At 37.6% G+C, this 17,770-nt stretch overlaps 1 protein-coding gene across 17 annotated transcripts in view; it reads left to right on the forward strand.

Moving 5' to 3' along the window:
- CADPS2 (calcium dependent secretion activator 2) overlaps positions 1-17,770 on the forward strand; it is a 520,372-nt gene that overhangs the window by 362,651 nt on the left and 139,951 nt on the right. For 13 of the 17 annotated variants that reach the window (XM_032401664.1, XM_032401666.1, XM_032401671.1 and 10 more), the window contains exons 11-14: positions 362-562; positions 3,945-3,953; positions 9,537-9,673; positions 11,927-12,114. In XM_032401664.1, coding sequence (XP_032257555.1) covers positions 362-562; positions 3,945-3,953; positions 9,537-9,673; positions 11,927-12,114 — 535 coding nt within the window. The remainder of the gene's footprint in view (positions 1-361; positions 563-3,944; positions 3,954-9,536; positions 9,674-11,926; positions 12,115-17,770) is intronic. The other 4 variants (XM_032401669.1, XM_032401682.1, XM_032401680.1 and 1 more) reach the window with 1 other exon arrangement.

Below are 17,770 nucleotides of genomic sequence, written 5' to 3' on the forward strand. Positions count from 1 at the left end.
GTATCGTTTTTGCCCTACCTGTGTTTCTTTTCTGCTAAAATCACCATATATTTCTCCTGCATGTAGAATGAGAAATGTGCCAAAAGATAAGACTTTCTTCTCTGGCCTCAGTTTGCAGACTGTGCTATATATTTCTATGGAGTAGGTTTTTATGGCTTGCAGAATGTTACTGTGTCATGAACTGTTCATTTCCTTAAGCTGTTTTTAATTTTTAAAGTTATATGGAAGTTTAAACCTTTCTCCTGTTAACAGCATTGAGCTACTAATGTCAAACTGATTCTCTTCCATGTGACTGTTTAGTGCATGAGCTTGAAATCTGCCAATTATGTAAGTTTTTAATGACGTCTTTCTTCCTCCACAGGCCTTCAGGGTGGTCAGATGTTCTTTAATGCAGTTAAAGAAGGAGACACTGTGATATTTGCCAGTGATGATGAACAGGATAGAATATTATGGGTTCAGGCCATGTATAGGGCCACAGGTCAGTCATATAAACCCATTCCTGCGATTCAAACCCAGAAACTGAATCCTAAAGGTGGGACTCTCCATGCAGATGCTCAGCTTTGTAAGTTTTGTTGAAAAATAATTGGATTATCAATTAATAACCTTAATAAGATATAAAATTGAGACACATTTGTTCAGTATCATAGTTTACATCATTAATGAATTCCTAATTGAATAAAAATCATTTGTATTAGTAACCATAGAATCAACTCTCTAATTTTTTCACACAGATCTGGAATAAATGTTGCGTGGGTTTTCAGTTCTGAATTTGCCAAGCATTAGGGTATATCTGGGAATCTCCAGAACATATAAGAAAACTCTAAAACTTCTCCAATAAAATTTATTTAAACTTACTGTTTTACCTTACATGTTCTATAAAAATGGGAAAAGTATTACAAAATCAAATAAGCATTGATAGGACTCCAGAACACCAAAATGATGAACCATCACTTCCTAGGGTTGTTCTTAATAGTCCAGAAGGATAATAGGGCTATTTTCTGTTGTAGATTGATAAAAAAGAGCAAGTCATCAAGCCAACTTTATCTAAATACCTTAGTATTCATGTCATCCTTTGTATGCTAATTTAAATCATTTAAAAAATTTATTTTTCATTTGAATCTATAAGTGATTAATAACAAATGATGTACTAGTTATAGAAATATTTTCAAACACAGCTTTAATAATCATTAAACCAAATACTCTAACTTGTTACACTCCTTTGCAAAGCTTCTTTGGTCTCATCTATAATGTCAGTTTTTCTATGACTTTAAATTCAATTTTTGACTTTTCAGTTAAAAGGTTCTACTATTAAGGTTCTTCTCCAGGGGAGTAACATCTTGACATGCATTATTTTGGTCTTGTATTTTTCTTGTATCAAATAACTACTCTCTTTTCACTATCACGTCTGGGCATCTTCATGGCACATTAAGCCAAAAATTAAAGATGGAATATGAGCTCAAGTCCAGCTACCTTTGTGTTTCAGGGTTAGAAGTATACCTCTTTAAACTTACCACAGTCCATCTTCATAGCACTTCATCAATAGTATATGCAGCTTAAAATAGTATACTTCCATTTCTCCCCTTCTAGCCTCTAGACTATTCTTGTCCTACATTTTACTTCTTCACATACTATAAATCCCACAATACCTTGCTATTATAATTATTGCCTTAACAGTCAATTACCTTTTAGGGAAATTTAAATAATATGAGAAAATATTTGTTATATACTTACCCAAGTAGTTATCAGTTGCAGTGTTCTCCGTTGTCTTGTAGAAATCTTTTACTTCTTGGGGCGCCTGGGTGGCTCAGTTGGTTAAGCGTCTGCCTTCGGCTCAGGTCATGATCCCAGGGTCCTGGGATTGAGCCCCGTATCAGGCTCCCTGCTAGTCCCTCTCCCTCTGCCTGCTGCTTCCCACTTGTGCTCACTCTCTTGCTCGCTATCTCTCTCTCTCTCTCTCTCTCTGTCAAATCTTTAAAAAAAATATATTTCTTGAAAGACTTCTTGTGACTTAAGTGCAAGTCTGGTGGTGATTCTTTTAGCTTTCTTACATATGAAAAAGTAATTTACCTTCATTTTGAAAAGAAAATTTCTTTCAGTACTTTAAAGATTTTGCCTCATACTCTAACACCTTGTTTTATAATGAGAAATGTGTTCATTTTTGCCTGTTTCTATGTACATAGTGTCTTTTTTCCCTCTAGCTGCTTTAAAGATTTTCTCTTTAACACTGGTGTTGAGCAGTTAGTTTATAATGTGCCTTGATGTAGTTTTCTTCGTGAAAATGTCCTTGAGTTTTATTCTAAGACACAGTTAAGTCACTTGGAAACAGTTCAATCTTTTCAGGTTTTACTCTTAAGTTTTGTTAGGTGGAACTAAATAGTGTCTAGTCTTGGATTAATTTTCCCCATTTCTGGACCACGATTCTTCTTAAAGACTCTAAATGATGACCCATGAATTTTGAGGTTTCCTACTGACTGTTGAGAACAAGTACTATTGCAGGCTCTGTGTGAGTTTGGGGCACTGCCCCCTCTCATCCTTTAGGATGATTTCTTCTCTGGCCAGAGGTGGTCTCCTCACATGTGTGAAGCAGTCAGTATTCAACTGAATATGGAAAGAGGAAGGGGGAGGAAACCGTATTCTTGCAGGCAGACTCTAGCCATTTTGACCTTCCTGAATTGTCAGGTCCGTCTTCTCAACTTGGGGAGCACACTAGTGCTTTGTGGGTTCTTGTTCCCTGTGCCTCAGCTTTGAAAGTTTCTCCGGGTCTTAACTTGATCCTCAGCTCACCACATTTGTTTCCTGTTTCTCAGGAATCACTCTCCTGGGTTGTCTGATGTCCAATGTTTTGAGAACTATTTCTTTAATGTATTTTTTTCTGAATTTTTAGTTGTTTCAGGTAGGAGGTAAATCTGTTCTCCATGACTGCATCCTGACAAGAAACAGAATGATTGTTTTTTGCAAGTTAGAGTAAGATTTCTCAACCTCGGCACTAACATTTTGGGCCAGATAATGCTTTGTTTCAAGGGTTGCCAGGAGGGCTGTCCTGTGAATTATAGGATGCTTAGCTTCATCCTTGGCTTCCACTCACTAGATTCCAGTAGCAAACCATACCCCCTCCCACCTGATAACCAAAAATATCTTCAGACATTGCCAAATGTTGGGCAGGGCAGAGTTAAAGATGGGCTAGAAACACCCTCATTTGAGAACCACTGAGTTACAGTGACTTGAACATTATTTTTGTGAAAAGGTCTCCTCATTCACTTGTGTTTCAGTATTTTTTTTCACATCCTAAGTGCAAGAAATACCCAACCCCTGGCCTAGAACATTAAGGCCATGACTAGGCAATATAGAATTAATGAATATAAGATCTAGTAATCAGTTGATTCAAATAACCATGTACTCTCTTTCTCACAAAACCTTTCTACGATCAGATATCAGCCTATTGTCAAAGCAGTGTTGATTAGGCTAAGTGGGATGGAGTTTTCTAGCCCCTTGATTCACTTGTTCCAAAAAATCCAAACTTGTTGTAAAAAGCCAAACTGTTTTGGTTATGTTAACAACAGCTTTCCTGTATTCCAGATGTTTAGTAAAGTTTTCTATCACAGAAGACCCTGCTGTTTCATCTTTCTTTAAAAAGGTGGGGGGAGGGGAGGAAGGAAGAAAAATGTGTTTGTACCTCATTGAATGAGAATACTGATCTTGACCTCTCGCAGAGAAGCCATCCATTGGACTTCTCCAGAGAGTAGTTAGCCCTTAGTATTTTCTTCCCTTCTGCGATTTCCCTGGCATTTCCTTTTCTTCTTTTTTGATCACCTCTAGGAAGAACAACTTTTAGAGTCATTAGTAGAAAGTCAGAAAATGATATGAAATTAAAATGACTAGTTATAGAAGTCAGTATGCTCCTAATCCATTTAAATATGCTTTTTCATTCCTTTGCTGACCTATAGCTGGTAAGGGTAAGTATTTTCATGATTTTTTTTTTTTGCTTCATTGTATTAAAATCTTTATAATAATGTGATTTTTAAAGGAATATCATGATCTTGTTTACAGTGTCAGTCTCCTACTTTCTAGACAAACCCAGAATATTTAGGTTAACTTTACCATTTATGAAAAAAAGTTTATTTTTGCCACAAGAGTAAAGTGGAAACAACCTAATACCTACCATTCATGTGGGAATAAAGGTAATGGCTGTGAAGGTGTTATAATAGCATGGAAAAGAAATAGTAATGTTAAGTGGAAAAATACTAAATTATGTATGTGATATTATAACTGCTAAAAAATTTTATAAATATAAGTAGAATTTATACATAAACTATTCACAATGGATGAGTTTAAAGGGTTTAGTTACTGATTCATTTCCTCTGTTTTCTGAATTATCTTTGAAGTATCTGTTATAACTTAAAAACTAAACACACTGATTAAATGTTGAGATAGAACAAAATAATAAATTTCCAAAGTCTACCTTATTTGAAGGCAACCTTATCTGTTTTAGGATATAAATGATGGTATGTATTTACAGATTTTTCTGGTACGTGAATCTATTTGACTTCCCTGTTTCTTTGATTTTCAGGATATTTAGAAATTCTAAGAAAATAGGGTAAACTGAATGGGTAGGGTCGGGGGTCTGCTTGCTATCCAGATTTTCTGCTTCAGACAGTGCATTGCCTTTTGCCAGACTGACAGACATTCTTTGGTTAAACTATCCTTCACTATGCAAAGCACCTGTTTTTCATTTTTCTCTCTTCTGTATATAATGCAATGCAATATGTATGTAACATAATACAATACAACACAGTACTAATTGACTTCCAATAATAAAGAAATGTCAAAAATGAACCAGAAAAGTTACCTTCTTTTTAAATCAAATTTTTTTAAAAAAATTCTTAAATTGGAATATAAACTTACATTTAATTTTATGAGCTTATTTTCTTGATCTAGTAAGATAACTTCACACTTCATAGGTATGTTTTACTTTAACATTGAATATATTATTTCACGTAAATGTTGAATACTGGTTTGCTTTGCTTATGATTCTAGGTCTGTATGTGCTGATTAAAATTGTCATGCAAAAATACTAGTTGTTATTTGCCCCAGAAAGCAAGATGTGTAAATTCATACATCCGTTTTTAGTCAATTTAACAAAAACAAGCTAAGAAATTATTTGGGTCAATAATAGAGGTGTGAACAAACTCCTAATTCATATAGGTATTGACGTTTCTCTTTGGTGTTCAGCATAAAATGTGTATATAAAACAAAAAATATCAACCAAGATAATCTACATAGAATTTTGTAACATAAAACTTCCTATTAATGGCCACATGGGTGCTATAAAAATACATGAGGTCCTTCTCTGTGCCATGTTTACCTTCTTGTGAATTTTCAAGCTCAGAGTTTGAGCGACAAGGAAAGTATAATCAGATGTGGTATCGGTAAATGCAGCTACGGGCAAGCTCTTAAACATAGGACAATTTTAAACCAAGTTATTGTATTTCAAAAGATTCACATGCTGCTTAGTTCAGTTCAGGATTTTGCAGAGGAGCTCTTAGGTAGCAGCGCCTTCTTCATCGTCCTTTTGGTACTTGAGTCCCAGGCCTGGACACCTGAGTGGTCTCAGAATGCTAATGAACAGCCACCTCTTCTCCTGCAGTATCCCATTTGCCTCTCCCCCACTTCCTTTTCCTCCACTGTTTTATATCCCTAATTTCTCTCAACACCAGGAGCAGCAGGAAAAAAAAGAAAAGAAAAGAAATGCAGCATCCTTAGAATTAGTTGCGAAGGAAGAAGAAACATTTCAGTTAAATTTTTCCCCATCTCACATTTGGAACTCTGACTTAGATGCCTGTCCTGGTCGTGGATTCTGGAGCACATAGGGGTTGGCCGTGGTCAGTGCCCACCAAAGAGCCCCCTCGCGCACACCACAGGGGGGCCTACCAGGTTACTAATAGTCCTCACGTTGTTTTGTAGGCTAGCTATTTTCAAGTCAGTGTTAACTGTTTAAATTGGTACCATCAGCCTACTTATTCTTTTCCCTTGACTTCCAACAGCTATTACCCTAATGAAAAATTTAAATTTTCAGGTTCCATTTGAATAAGCTTCTATAATTCCATAAATCTATAGCAAATAACAATCTTTCTCAATTTGGGTTTTATTCCATCCACTTCTTCCACACCTGGTGACAGTACCACCTAAAGATGCTGGAGCATATATCCAATTGTTACCATAGAAACTCCCCACCAGTATCCTCAATTACCATGTCCCACATCTGTAGTTAGTCCATAGGTTAATCATGACAATTTATGACAGTTTTGCTGTGCATTGTTCAAGCTCATATCTTGTTGGTTTCTTTTGATAATTTTCTTATATCGTTTTGGAAGACAAACTGAACTGAAATTTGTCATTATCAGTGAACATTTGATTAGTGCCATGAATAATTTTTCATTTAAAACTAGTCACCATAATTTTGTGTTTTAATCAACATTAATTGAAGATAATCGAGCATAACCCAGTTTTAAAGCAAGTCTCCAAGCCTTGCATTTGGTTATGTAATTGATTGAAAGCACAGTTCATTTGATCCAGATGATATCTCTGTGTTTTCTAAGAGTAGATGTTGATATGTTATGCCAAGAGAAAACTATATGAAAATATCATTTTACAGAAATAAAAAACTAGGTAAATTTTAACAATAGATGTTTTCTTATTTTACTTTAGTTCATGAGAGGATTTTAAAGTGAAAGATTTCTCACACAGGGAGATCAAAACTGTTGCTTTTTCAAAATTTATTTCTTCATAAATTCATGGAAACTAATGAATCAGTGGTGCATGGTGAAGTATATTTGCATAAAATATTTATTTTTTATTATGTTATGTTAATCACCATACATTACATCATTAGTTTTAGATATAGTGTTCCATGATTCATTGTTTGTGCATAACATCCAGTGCTCCATGCAGAACGTGCCCTCCTCAATACCCATCACCAGGCTAACCCATCCTCCCACCCCCCTCCCCTCTGGAACCCTCAGTTTGTTTCTCAGAGTCCATAGTCTCTCATGGTTCATCTCCCCCTCCGATTTCCCCCCCTTCACTCTGGTTTCTCTTCAGATTGCATAAAATATTTTAAATTGTGCTTATCAGACATAAAAAGAAAGAAATAGAGATTCTTGGTCTTTACAGCCTGTGTTTTGAAGATGGGATAATCCCTAAGAATACATTACGCTTTCATAGAATCATAGCGCCAGAGAGATTGTAGGTTGTTTTTTTTTTTTTTTTATAGAATATTGTTCGCCTACAAGTTTTATCACTGTCAATATAGGGTCTGTTCTTGTGATTTAAATTGCTATTAGGAATATTTTTATCACTAAAGGTAATCATTAGCAAAGTAATTTTTCATTCATGTGTGTGGTTCCAAAGGGCTTGACACATTAGGAAATATATAGTTTAGAATTACATTTCTTGAGGAAAATGCTTCATAAAGTATATTCATTTTTGAAAATATGATTTAATTATAGAAATGAAACATAGGCTCATTTTTTTCAAGAACTTGTAGATATTATTTAAAGACTATATACCCATTGCTTTAAAATAAAAATTTTGCTCCTATAAACCTTTATAAAAGGCAGAAGTAAAAAGAGGATTATGTAGAACATACTGTATGTATTTAAATATGTAATGTATGTATTTTGTAGAATAAAAGAATGATGGATTTTCTGTGGAATTTCTTATATATCCTGTTCTCAATAGATAAGTCATTAATTGGTGTTATTTTTAACTTCTTGTTATGACCTTCTCTGGTGAAAGAAATAATAAAATTCAGCAGTTGTTTTATAAAACTAGGAATTACATAAAGGTGACACTAAAAGTTTTTTTACTCAAATAAATGGATAAATGAAGATTTTAAGATTCTTTAAAATACAAAATAACGGTTTTATAATATATGTGCCTTGCATTTTTCAGTATTCTGTCTACTCATATTATTTCACATTATCATATATGTAACTTTGAAAGACTTTCCTTTGAAAGACCATCAGACATAAGAATAAAATATGAGAGAAGTTGAATTGTCTTATTTCTCAGTTCAGGAAAACCAGTTTAATAACATTTAGTGTTCATCCAATTAATACTAATTTACCACATGTAATGCATTTAATCATTCAGTTAAGTAATTAGTAAATGTAAAGGAATACATATGCCAATTTCTCCTTGGATCATAACCTCATACCTTCCATCGTCAATGAACTCCCATTGATGCTTACTTGCTACATTCACCTTTTGATATCTGTCACTGATGTGAGATCTTTTTTTTTTTTTTTTTAATGTGATTCTGAAGACCCTTCAGCTTGAATTACATAGTTCTTCCATCCACAAGTATGGCTGAAAGTTGAACTTGACATAGGATCAATATGATCTGGGCTAAATATCTAAATGTGACTGATTATGTTAGCATCATGTCCACAGATCAATACTGAGTTTTATTATGAGCCTGACTCTATAATTGCGTTTAATCAATAAACTTTTGTCTCTTTTCCTTTGCAATTTTAGGATTGTGCCATATAGGTTTTAAAAACTGCATTCAGCTTACATTTAGGACTCTACTTCTTGTAATTACCAGAATGAGATCTGTCTATGAATTTTAAGGAACAATGGAGCCTCAGCTCTACCATTGTCAGGAGAGTCCACTTTTATCCCGATAACTGATTGCTTGCCCGATGTGCGCTACATTTCTAACAGAGCTAATGTAGTAACACCCCAGCACTCCTTTTGGGTGGTGTGTGGCTTTTTCTCTATATACTTAGTAAATAACTCACATTGAAGACTTTGACAAAACATACCATTAATGAAAGCAATCATAAAAGCTTGCCTTTTGATAAACCCGCAGGGTCTACAGGCGTTGAAAGATGCAGTCTGTAAAGAACAGTAAATTTGGACCTTTGATTGAAGTGCCATTTGGGACGTTATGCTTTGTCTGCATATTTGCACAAACATGATGCTCCCTTTTTCATGTCTCCTAAACTTGAAGCTTGAGAGCATTCATTGCTATTTCTACATTAAGGTTGGTCCCATTAAATAAGACTCAAAAAAAAAAAAAAAAAAAGACTGGAAATGGTCCAGCGGAAGCCTGTGTGTTCATTTCTGCCCTAGTTTGCCATTTGGAAAGCAAGCTTCTAGCCATCGTTGCTGTTTTTTATGAATAGATCTGGGTTCTTTTCCAGTCGGTTCCTTCTGTAAATACATACTTAAAATGCATCTACCTTTCTTAAAATTGGAAAATAAGATTAGTTCTCTGATGAATATTAAAAGTAGCTTAGAGTGAAAATAGAAATTTCCTCATTTCAAATGATTTGCAGATTTTTCCAGGTCATTATTCATTAGGCTCCAAAAAATTACAATCTATGTTACTATGCTGAATTCTTGGCATCGTGTTTTTTGTAATACAAAATAGTCTATTATCATGAGGCATGCATTTTGTGTTCAAAAACTGTATTTGCCCATTATTAAGCCAGAAAAATAAATGTATTATACATGCTTTTTTGAATTTACAGATGCAGACCGTTTTCAGAAACATGGTATGGATGAGTTTATTTCTGCTAATCCTTGCAAGCTTGACCACGCCTTCCTTTTTAGAATACTGCAGAGGCAGACTTTGGATCACAGACTGAATGATTCCTATTCTTGCTTAGTAAGTACAAGTCTGTCTCTCCAGTCTCCTATAGGTTAGAATGAAAGATTTTTTTTTTTTAAGTGAGAAACACTTGTTATGAAGCGGCATTTTATTCCTGACTCCTTTAATAACTGTAGTTGGGAGTTAAGGATGAAGGATTCCAATCGATTGCTTCCCAATTTGAAAATTATACACTTGAAGACCACTGCTGGGCCACTCAATAGACAGGAGAATAGACTCAAACAGACCCTGAATTGTGGTTTATCAGTCCCTCTGGAGAAGGCTGAATGAAAATAAAGGCTTTAATGAAGATAAAACAACCTCTGGGACAGGATTTACTAACACCTGTATAGACATTTTAAGGTTTAAATTCTGCTCACCCAATGTTGCTGTCTTTCATTTTTCTCTTTTGTTCCTAGAAGGACAACCCAAGTGATGGGGGAAAGAAACAGTGCGAGAAATACGACAGGGCCACATGTAACATTGAAAATCTTTGGTTTCATTTAGCCCTCCAAAGATAATTTGAATTCCTTAAAAAAAATAAATAAATGGGATTGAATTGAGTAAACTGCTACTCTGTGTTGAAACCAGCCAAAATTTGGAATATAAAGTATAGTTTACATTTTGAAGGAATGCTTGACTTCCTCAGAATGTGGGCATTAAACTGCAGCCTAGGCATCCATATGTGCCCTTCCAAGGATTTATATTGTCAGTGGCAGTTCCTCAGAAATGTATCCAGCCAGACTATCCCTGTTTCTATCACCACAGTCTCTTGGCTCCTGAATGTGGTAGCTACCTACAGTAAAGCTACCTTGTGTTTAAGATTTCCAACAGGATGTGCTCCAAGCTCATTGGAGATGTTTGAATAGACAGGAAGAACTGAAACCACTTATTGTTGTGATGACAACTTACTGCCCTGATAATTTTTTTATTTTTTTTCCTGATAAATCATTTATAGACTTTTTATTAAGTACTGCTTATTCAACATGTAACTATGGCTTAAACCCCATCCAGCCCAAACTTTACATGAAGAGTAAGAGCATCACAAAACCCTATGCTATCTTTCCAGGGGGAAACACACCTGGAGTGGACACCAATAAGGGACTTACCTGGTGGATTCCACTCAGCGGAGGGAGTTACTGAATGATTAGAAGTTGTTTGGGTTATGTGGATGATCCCACGTGATGAGGAGTCTGAGGAGAACACTACAGTGTGTCTTCAACTGTATCTAGAGGGTAGTAAGCATGGTGTGAGGAGACTGTTTGGAGGCAGGATGGCCCTGGATGTAAACCATGACTCAACAATTGATTTTCAGTGTCCTGAGCAGTTCACTAAAGGTCACTGAACTGTAGCCTATGTGTCTAAGCTGGAGATCGGAGTAACGCACAGGCATGGCGGTTCTAATACTACACAGACATGTCTGTCTAGTTGAGCACCTGCGCCATCACCACAGTATTTGCTCTTTTTTCTCCCCTCTGCTTTGTCTTATTGCTGTCTTACCTTTTTGCATTTCTCACCCATCTTTTCCTTCTCTTGCACAGTTATCCTGCCCCCTTTTAAAACTGTTTATTTTTAGTCTATATTATCCATCGAAACGTTTTATAAAGCAACTCTGCTTAACCCTGACCTCCGGTGTTAGCCAAGCAGGCTACCTGCTGGTTCAGCTGGCTCACAAGCATCCACGAACACACACGCACCCTTCACATCTCATTTTAAGAGAACCAGAAACTATTGTAAGCCATTAGCCCTTGTTATTATTGGTCCTAGAGGGACAAAGAGAATGAGAACAATGTCCCAAATATGCAAATTACCAAATAGTATACGTTTACTACCACTAGACTTAACTGGAATTTTCTTAGTTCACTTTATAAAATGTTTTTGGCAACTAGGCAATTTCAATTATAGTATCTGCTTTAACCATTCTCTTTATAATTGATTCATACAGGGTTTGAAGTTTTTCAGAATGTTATTCTCTGTGACTGATGATTTAGATACTGTGAATAAATTTGGCCGATTTTGAATGACAGTGGAGAAAAGCAGGTAGCCCATGTCTTGCCGTGGCAATGAAGAGAGAATAGTATTTGATTACGAGTGTCCCAGATCAGGTCCAAAATTGGTGACATTAGCTTTATGAAAATAACATGAAACATACCACTAATAAAAAAAAAATGTCAAAAGACACTTGGATTCAGCTTCTTCTTATAATGTCAAAGAGTGCCTGAAGAAAAGCAAATCCTAGTACAGAAAGGAAAATTTTTTTTTCTTTTGCAGGGTTGGTTTAGCCCTGGCCAAGTCTTTGTGTTAGATGAGTACTGTGCCCGTTATGGTGTGAGAGGCTGTCACAGACATCTCTGCTACCTTACAGAACTGATGGAACATTCAGAAAATGGTGCTGTCATTGACCCAACCCTGCTCCATTACAGCTTTGCATTCTGCGCCTCTCATGTGCACGGCAACAGGTATTTTTACTTGCAAACACACAGTGAAATGTGTAGGGTTGACTTAGGAAGAGAGAAAAATGTGCTTTGCCACTATCACCTAGTAACTGATTTTAAATAGCAAACACTTCTTGCAAGAGGCGGGGAGAAAACTCACAAAGGAAAAATGTACATCAATATGCTGTTGATTTAGGTTGGCTGCACTTTAGGTTTCTTTTTGCCGTTAAAGCCACTTGAAAGAGAAAGGAAGAGAATATCTATGAGGTTAGAAGTTGCCTTTTAGTTCTTATGTACCACCTAGTACTAGGGGCTGCACAGCTTAAGTGTCCTCTGTATTTCTGTTGTTATGCATATGTATGTCTGGGTAAGGCTTGCTGATGGGTTTGTGTATACCTGATGCTTCTTGCTTTTCCACTGTGGAATAAGCTTTCACTGATAAAGCAAGATAAATAAGGAGGTTTATGTGGAGTCTTCTCTTAGCCCCTTCCCTAATCTATACTTCATTTTATTTTATTTTATTTTTAATTTTATTTATTTATTTGTCAGGGAAAGCACAAGCAGGGGGAGCGGCAGGCAAAGGGAGAAGTAGGCTCCCCACTAAGCAAGGAGCCCCCCTAATCTATACTTTAGGAACAAGTGTCCCCTTTTAGTGTTTTGAGCCAAAAGGTTAAAAAGTCACCTAATGCAGGCCCCCACCATCATGTGCCTCTAAGCTTAAAATCTCTCTGTGTCTCAGTCCCTCTCTTCTCTTAATCCTATTCCCAGGGAACCTTTTCTGGGGTTCCTCCCACAAAGGAGATACCCTTTCTCCCATCCCCCTTTTAGCTTGTTTCAACCATTATTCCTTCTCATTCTCTCTCTCTGTACTTCCTTTCTTCCCACAAGCCTGTGTAAGCTTTTACTAGCCTCACAACAGAGTGGTCAAGGGACTCTGAAGTCAGACTGCCTGGGTTCAAAGTAATACGAATTAATAGTGTGAGGTAGGGCAAGCTTCATAATCTAGTCTTGTCTGAACTTCCCTATCTGTGGGAAAGATATAACAGAGTTTCTCTTTCAGAATTCATGAATCATCATAGGGATCAAATGCATTAATGTATATCAAGCACTTCGAACAGTGCCTGGCACATGAATAGTCAAAAAAAAGTTAACTGGTAGCTCACATTGTCTTAAGTATCGTTAAGCTGTCAAGCTACCTTTCCATTGTTCTCTTTTATCTTCCCAACCAAATTTCCATCTCCATTCCTCTCATTGGGCTTCTAGCTCCTCGCTTGCCAACAAGGCTTCTTGAGATAGACTGGGTAAGGACCTAATCCAGTAGCCTTTTCTCCAGCTTCGCCCTGCTTACTCCCATTGAAAAGCTGATGCTCTGGACTTTCTAAGGGCTTGTGCTGCTTGAGACGCTGCTTATTTGCCCTGATGCAGCACTATCTTATCTCAGCTCCCTTCTTATTTATTTTTGACCATCTCTTTGCTAATAACTTTTTTTTCCTCCAGACTCCCAAGTGCAGTATAGTTCTTTTCTCACATCTGTTCTTGAACTTGCTCTGTTCTGAGAATTTTTCTACTTCACAGAAAAATTGTACTTCAGTGATCTTGCCCCTTTCCACAGCTTCAGTGACCTGTCTTTATACAGAATTCCAAACCAATTACTCTCCTAAGCTATAGGTCTCTATCGACAATTGACAGCTTGAATGTTCTGGCACTTTCAACTCTCTGTGTATAAAATGAAGTCCATCATCTTGGGGTGCCCGGGTGGCTCAGTTGGTTAAGCATCCAACTCTTGATTTGGTCTCAGGTCATGATCTCAGGGTTGTGGAGATCGAGCCCCACATCGGGCTCAGTGCAGGGTCTGCTTGGGATTTTCTTTCTCCTCTCCCCCTGCCCCTCCACCCCTCTCTAAAATAAATAAGTGTTTAAAAAAGAAATTAAGTCCATCATCTCACTAAACCAGCTCCTGTACCTCTTTTAGCTCCTAACAGGGTGCCTGGCAAAAAGTAACACTCCTGGCACAAAATAGGTATTCCGTAAACATTTGGTTAATGAATGAATGACTGCGTTAGTTATGTGAATATCACTTCCATTCATGGCCTATTCATTTTCATTCATCTTTTTCTTTTACCTCCTAGACCCAGTCTGTTGCCCGTGCCAATGCTCTGCCTTTGTAGGACCCCTCAAGTTGGTCTTTACCATTTCCATTGCACTATCCTAACTCAAGCCTTCTTTTTCTTCTTGCTTATTTATTTTTATACATCTCTCTACTACTTCTTTTTCTCCCTACAACAGTCTAGCAATCACCTTCAAAATTACAGATTAACTTTTATTATACTCCTTTTGGAAAACTTCAGATTCTTGTTTGATTATGAAATTAAAGATAAGTTCCAAGCTATAGTATTAGGCTTTTCTCAACATCATTCTTTTCCCATCTACCCAGACTTCTCTCCAAGTATCCCTCCCCACATAATCTTTATCCCAGGCAACTTGTTTATTCTCCACGTAATGTTTCTCTTTTTCCAAGTTTGTGATAGTCCGATATCATAAAAGTCCTTGAAGAAGACTTCTGTTAACACAAACACCAAACACCTTTTATCTGTAGTTTCCTTATAAACTTTATCATGCAAACCTACATGCTAAATCCACACACACTGCCCTTCTTCTATCCCACATAGTTTGAAGGTCATAGTTTGAAGGCAAAAACTGGTTCTCTTCACCTGTTATGCTCTGTAGGAGGATGTGCCACATTGCCTTGCATGTTGTGGGCACACAATAAATATTTCTTTTAAGATTTTATTTATTTATTTGACAGAGAGAGACACAGCGAGAGAGGGAACACAAGCAGGGGGAGTGGGAGAGGGAGAAGCAGGCTTCCCACGGAGCAGGGAGCCCGATGCAGGCTCAATCCCAGGACCCCGGGATCATGACCTGAGCCGAAGGCAGACGCTTTTAACGACTGAGCCACCCAGGCACCCCCACAATAAATATTTTTGAATTGAAGTCGTCATTGTTGCCAGTTCTCATCCCACAGTAAAATAAAACCAATCCTAGTCTTAGCATCTGTTCAGGGTTTTACCTCATTATGGAACTCAGCCTTACTTGGGAATTAGGGGAAAGTTGCAGATGATAGTCCTGTCTCCCATTACCCCAAAGTAAACCGTCTGCACTCCACAAACTTTGCTGGGTGGGGCGGGGGGCGGGGCGGGGGCAGTAAGGGAGCGGCGAGAACAGGGGACAGTTGGGATGGCTAACGGAGAGCCAACATGAGCGACTTTTTTACTAAACCGGTTTCTTAGCTCCTGGTTCTGTCTGTCTTCCTCCCAACCAGTGGATATCAAAAGAGAGGTCTCCCAATGTTAGGCAGGGCTCGGAAATGCAAGAGGATAAAAAGATTGCAGTGAAACAGACATACCCAAAGAACTGTGTATGATCAGATTATTGTAGTCATTAACACTGAAAGGGATAATCAAATTGAGAACATTAAGTAGGAAATTCAGCTGATGCCTCCCCAAAAACGGGTTTGTTTGAGACACATTTTAATGGAAAGTTACTGAGGCACCTGGGAGCTGCTGCCTGGAGGCAGCCTGATTTGAATCTATAGGTTGCCATAGTTACTTTTATTCTGTAAAACTATTGTTTTCTTTATAATGGTACACTGTAAAGTGTAATTTAAGGTGTGTTTATATGTTCATGCATGCATTATACCTAATATTACACATTAAATCAATTTTCCAGGTTAAAATGTGTACATTTTCAGGTATCTCTGGGTGGTACAAAACAAATTGGAGTCGGTCTGGGATTCAACATTTGGGTGACATGGAGCTTAAGAAAAAGGAGAAATGCCGGTTTTAGGGAAATTTGAACCTCAGTTTAAGGTAGAAGTTATCTAAGATAAACTGAAGGGGTATGATGTTTCCTGTAATCTTTAGAGTCTAACAGATGTCATTCAGAAATGTCATGCTCTCACAATGAAAGCATAAAAAAAGAGGCAAAAGATCCCTACTTGAGTCTGACTCTAAAATCTGCAAAGTGACCCAGGTTGGGCAAATCACTTAACCTTTCTGAAACTCTAAGGTGTCATGTGTAAAAGGGGAAATATGGTAATTATACTCTATCAGTATTGATTAGTTGTTATTCTATCATGCTTGCCTTTGCCAGTCAGCCACGGGGATGGAAATTGTGAGAGGAGAAAACCAGGAAAAGTAGGTAGAGCTGCAATACCTCATGCTAAGTGCAAATATCGCAGCGCATATGTAATTAGACTCTTCAGTGTTTTTGCTAATAGAATGTTCGGGTTTTAGCAACCTCGCCTTATGAACATAAGCTCCTCTTATCCAGGTCTGCAGTATCTGATATTTATACAGACTTTTGTTGAAAATACTGTCCGTGTCAAGTCGGACTTTTCTACGGTGCTTGCCATAGTCTGTCTTTATGATCATTTTTATGTCTGTCAAGACACACATTCAGAGCACCGTTTTGCTCATTACCTGAGCTACCTCTGTCAAAAATTCAAAAGGAAAAAGGATCGCCTTTTGTTATCGACTGAAGTGAAGGACAACAGTGCTGTCTGGATCGGAAATGTTTCCAGGAGCACATCCTATTACACAGCTTTGAGCTCTCTAGGTGCTCTCTGCCACCACATCTCCCGTGAATAGCACTCGGAGCGTTTCAGAATAAAAGAATAGAGTTAAACAGAAAAGGTCTGGCTGGTGCTAAGACTGAGGAGGAGAGAGAAAAGGAAAGGAAGAAAGAAAAAAGTGAGTCAAGGACAGAAACAGACACATTCCTGCAGGAGGACAGCCTCACACTTGGCGATCGCGCCGCTGAGGACCCACAGCAAGGAGAAAAGAGACTTTTGGAGACAATGCATTACAGGGCAAAGTTCTAGGTTGATATGTGTGGTTATACATCTCAGTTTTGCTCGTCAGGCTGAGGGTGGGGAAACTGAAGCAGCAACACAGAATGGCTTTTTTGTGTCCATTTACCGTAAGGTGTATGTCCAATGTCTTCGCGGGCTCTGGGGCAGTTTAGTAGGGCCGTCTGCGGCCTGCTCCGCACCCGACAAGGGCCAGCTTGGCTGCACCAGCTTTCAAGTACAGGTGCTGGACGGTGACATGACTGGAGTGCATATACAAAGTAATCCCTACTTTCTCTGGACTCCAGATTATGTCACAGAGTAGTAGGTGGCCTCCGTGGGATCGGTCACGTTATTATATGACGATGTCTCTGTCTTCATAGATGATAACATTTCCTCTTATTTATCACTTCAGAAATTGTGCCCCAACTTCCTGTCTCTAATTTTAGAGACCATGATGCTTTTTGAGGAAAATCATGGATAATTGCATCAAATAGGCTCATCAAGGATTTTCCTTATGACTTTTTTTTTTCCTTTACCGCTTACTTCTTCATTCTAGTCTTTGATATATGACGTAGAGAAAACAAGTGTAAATGTCCTATCAGTTGCGAATCTGGAGACTCGCTTCTGGGACAGGTGGGCAACCAGATCAAATGCTGTAAGCAAGGTTTGTCTTCATGTAATGTGGCCAGGTGAACAGGTTTCATGCTACGGGTGCAAAGGTGGAAGGGACAGTGATCAATGAGTACCTCTTCAATATATTCTGAGGCTTCTTTGTGGATTCTATCAGAAACTATAGAACAACCTCAAATCTACCTCAGTCAGGCTTGC

Source organism: Phoca vitulina, unplaced genomic scaffold (assembly GCF_004348235.1).
Source record: "Phoca vitulina isolate PV1807 unplaced genomic scaffold, GSC_HSeal_1.0 scaffold4, whole genome shotgun sequence".
NCBI classification, from domain to species: domain Eukaryota; kingdom Metazoa; phylum Chordata; class Mammalia; order Carnivora; family Phocidae; genus Phoca; species Phoca vitulina.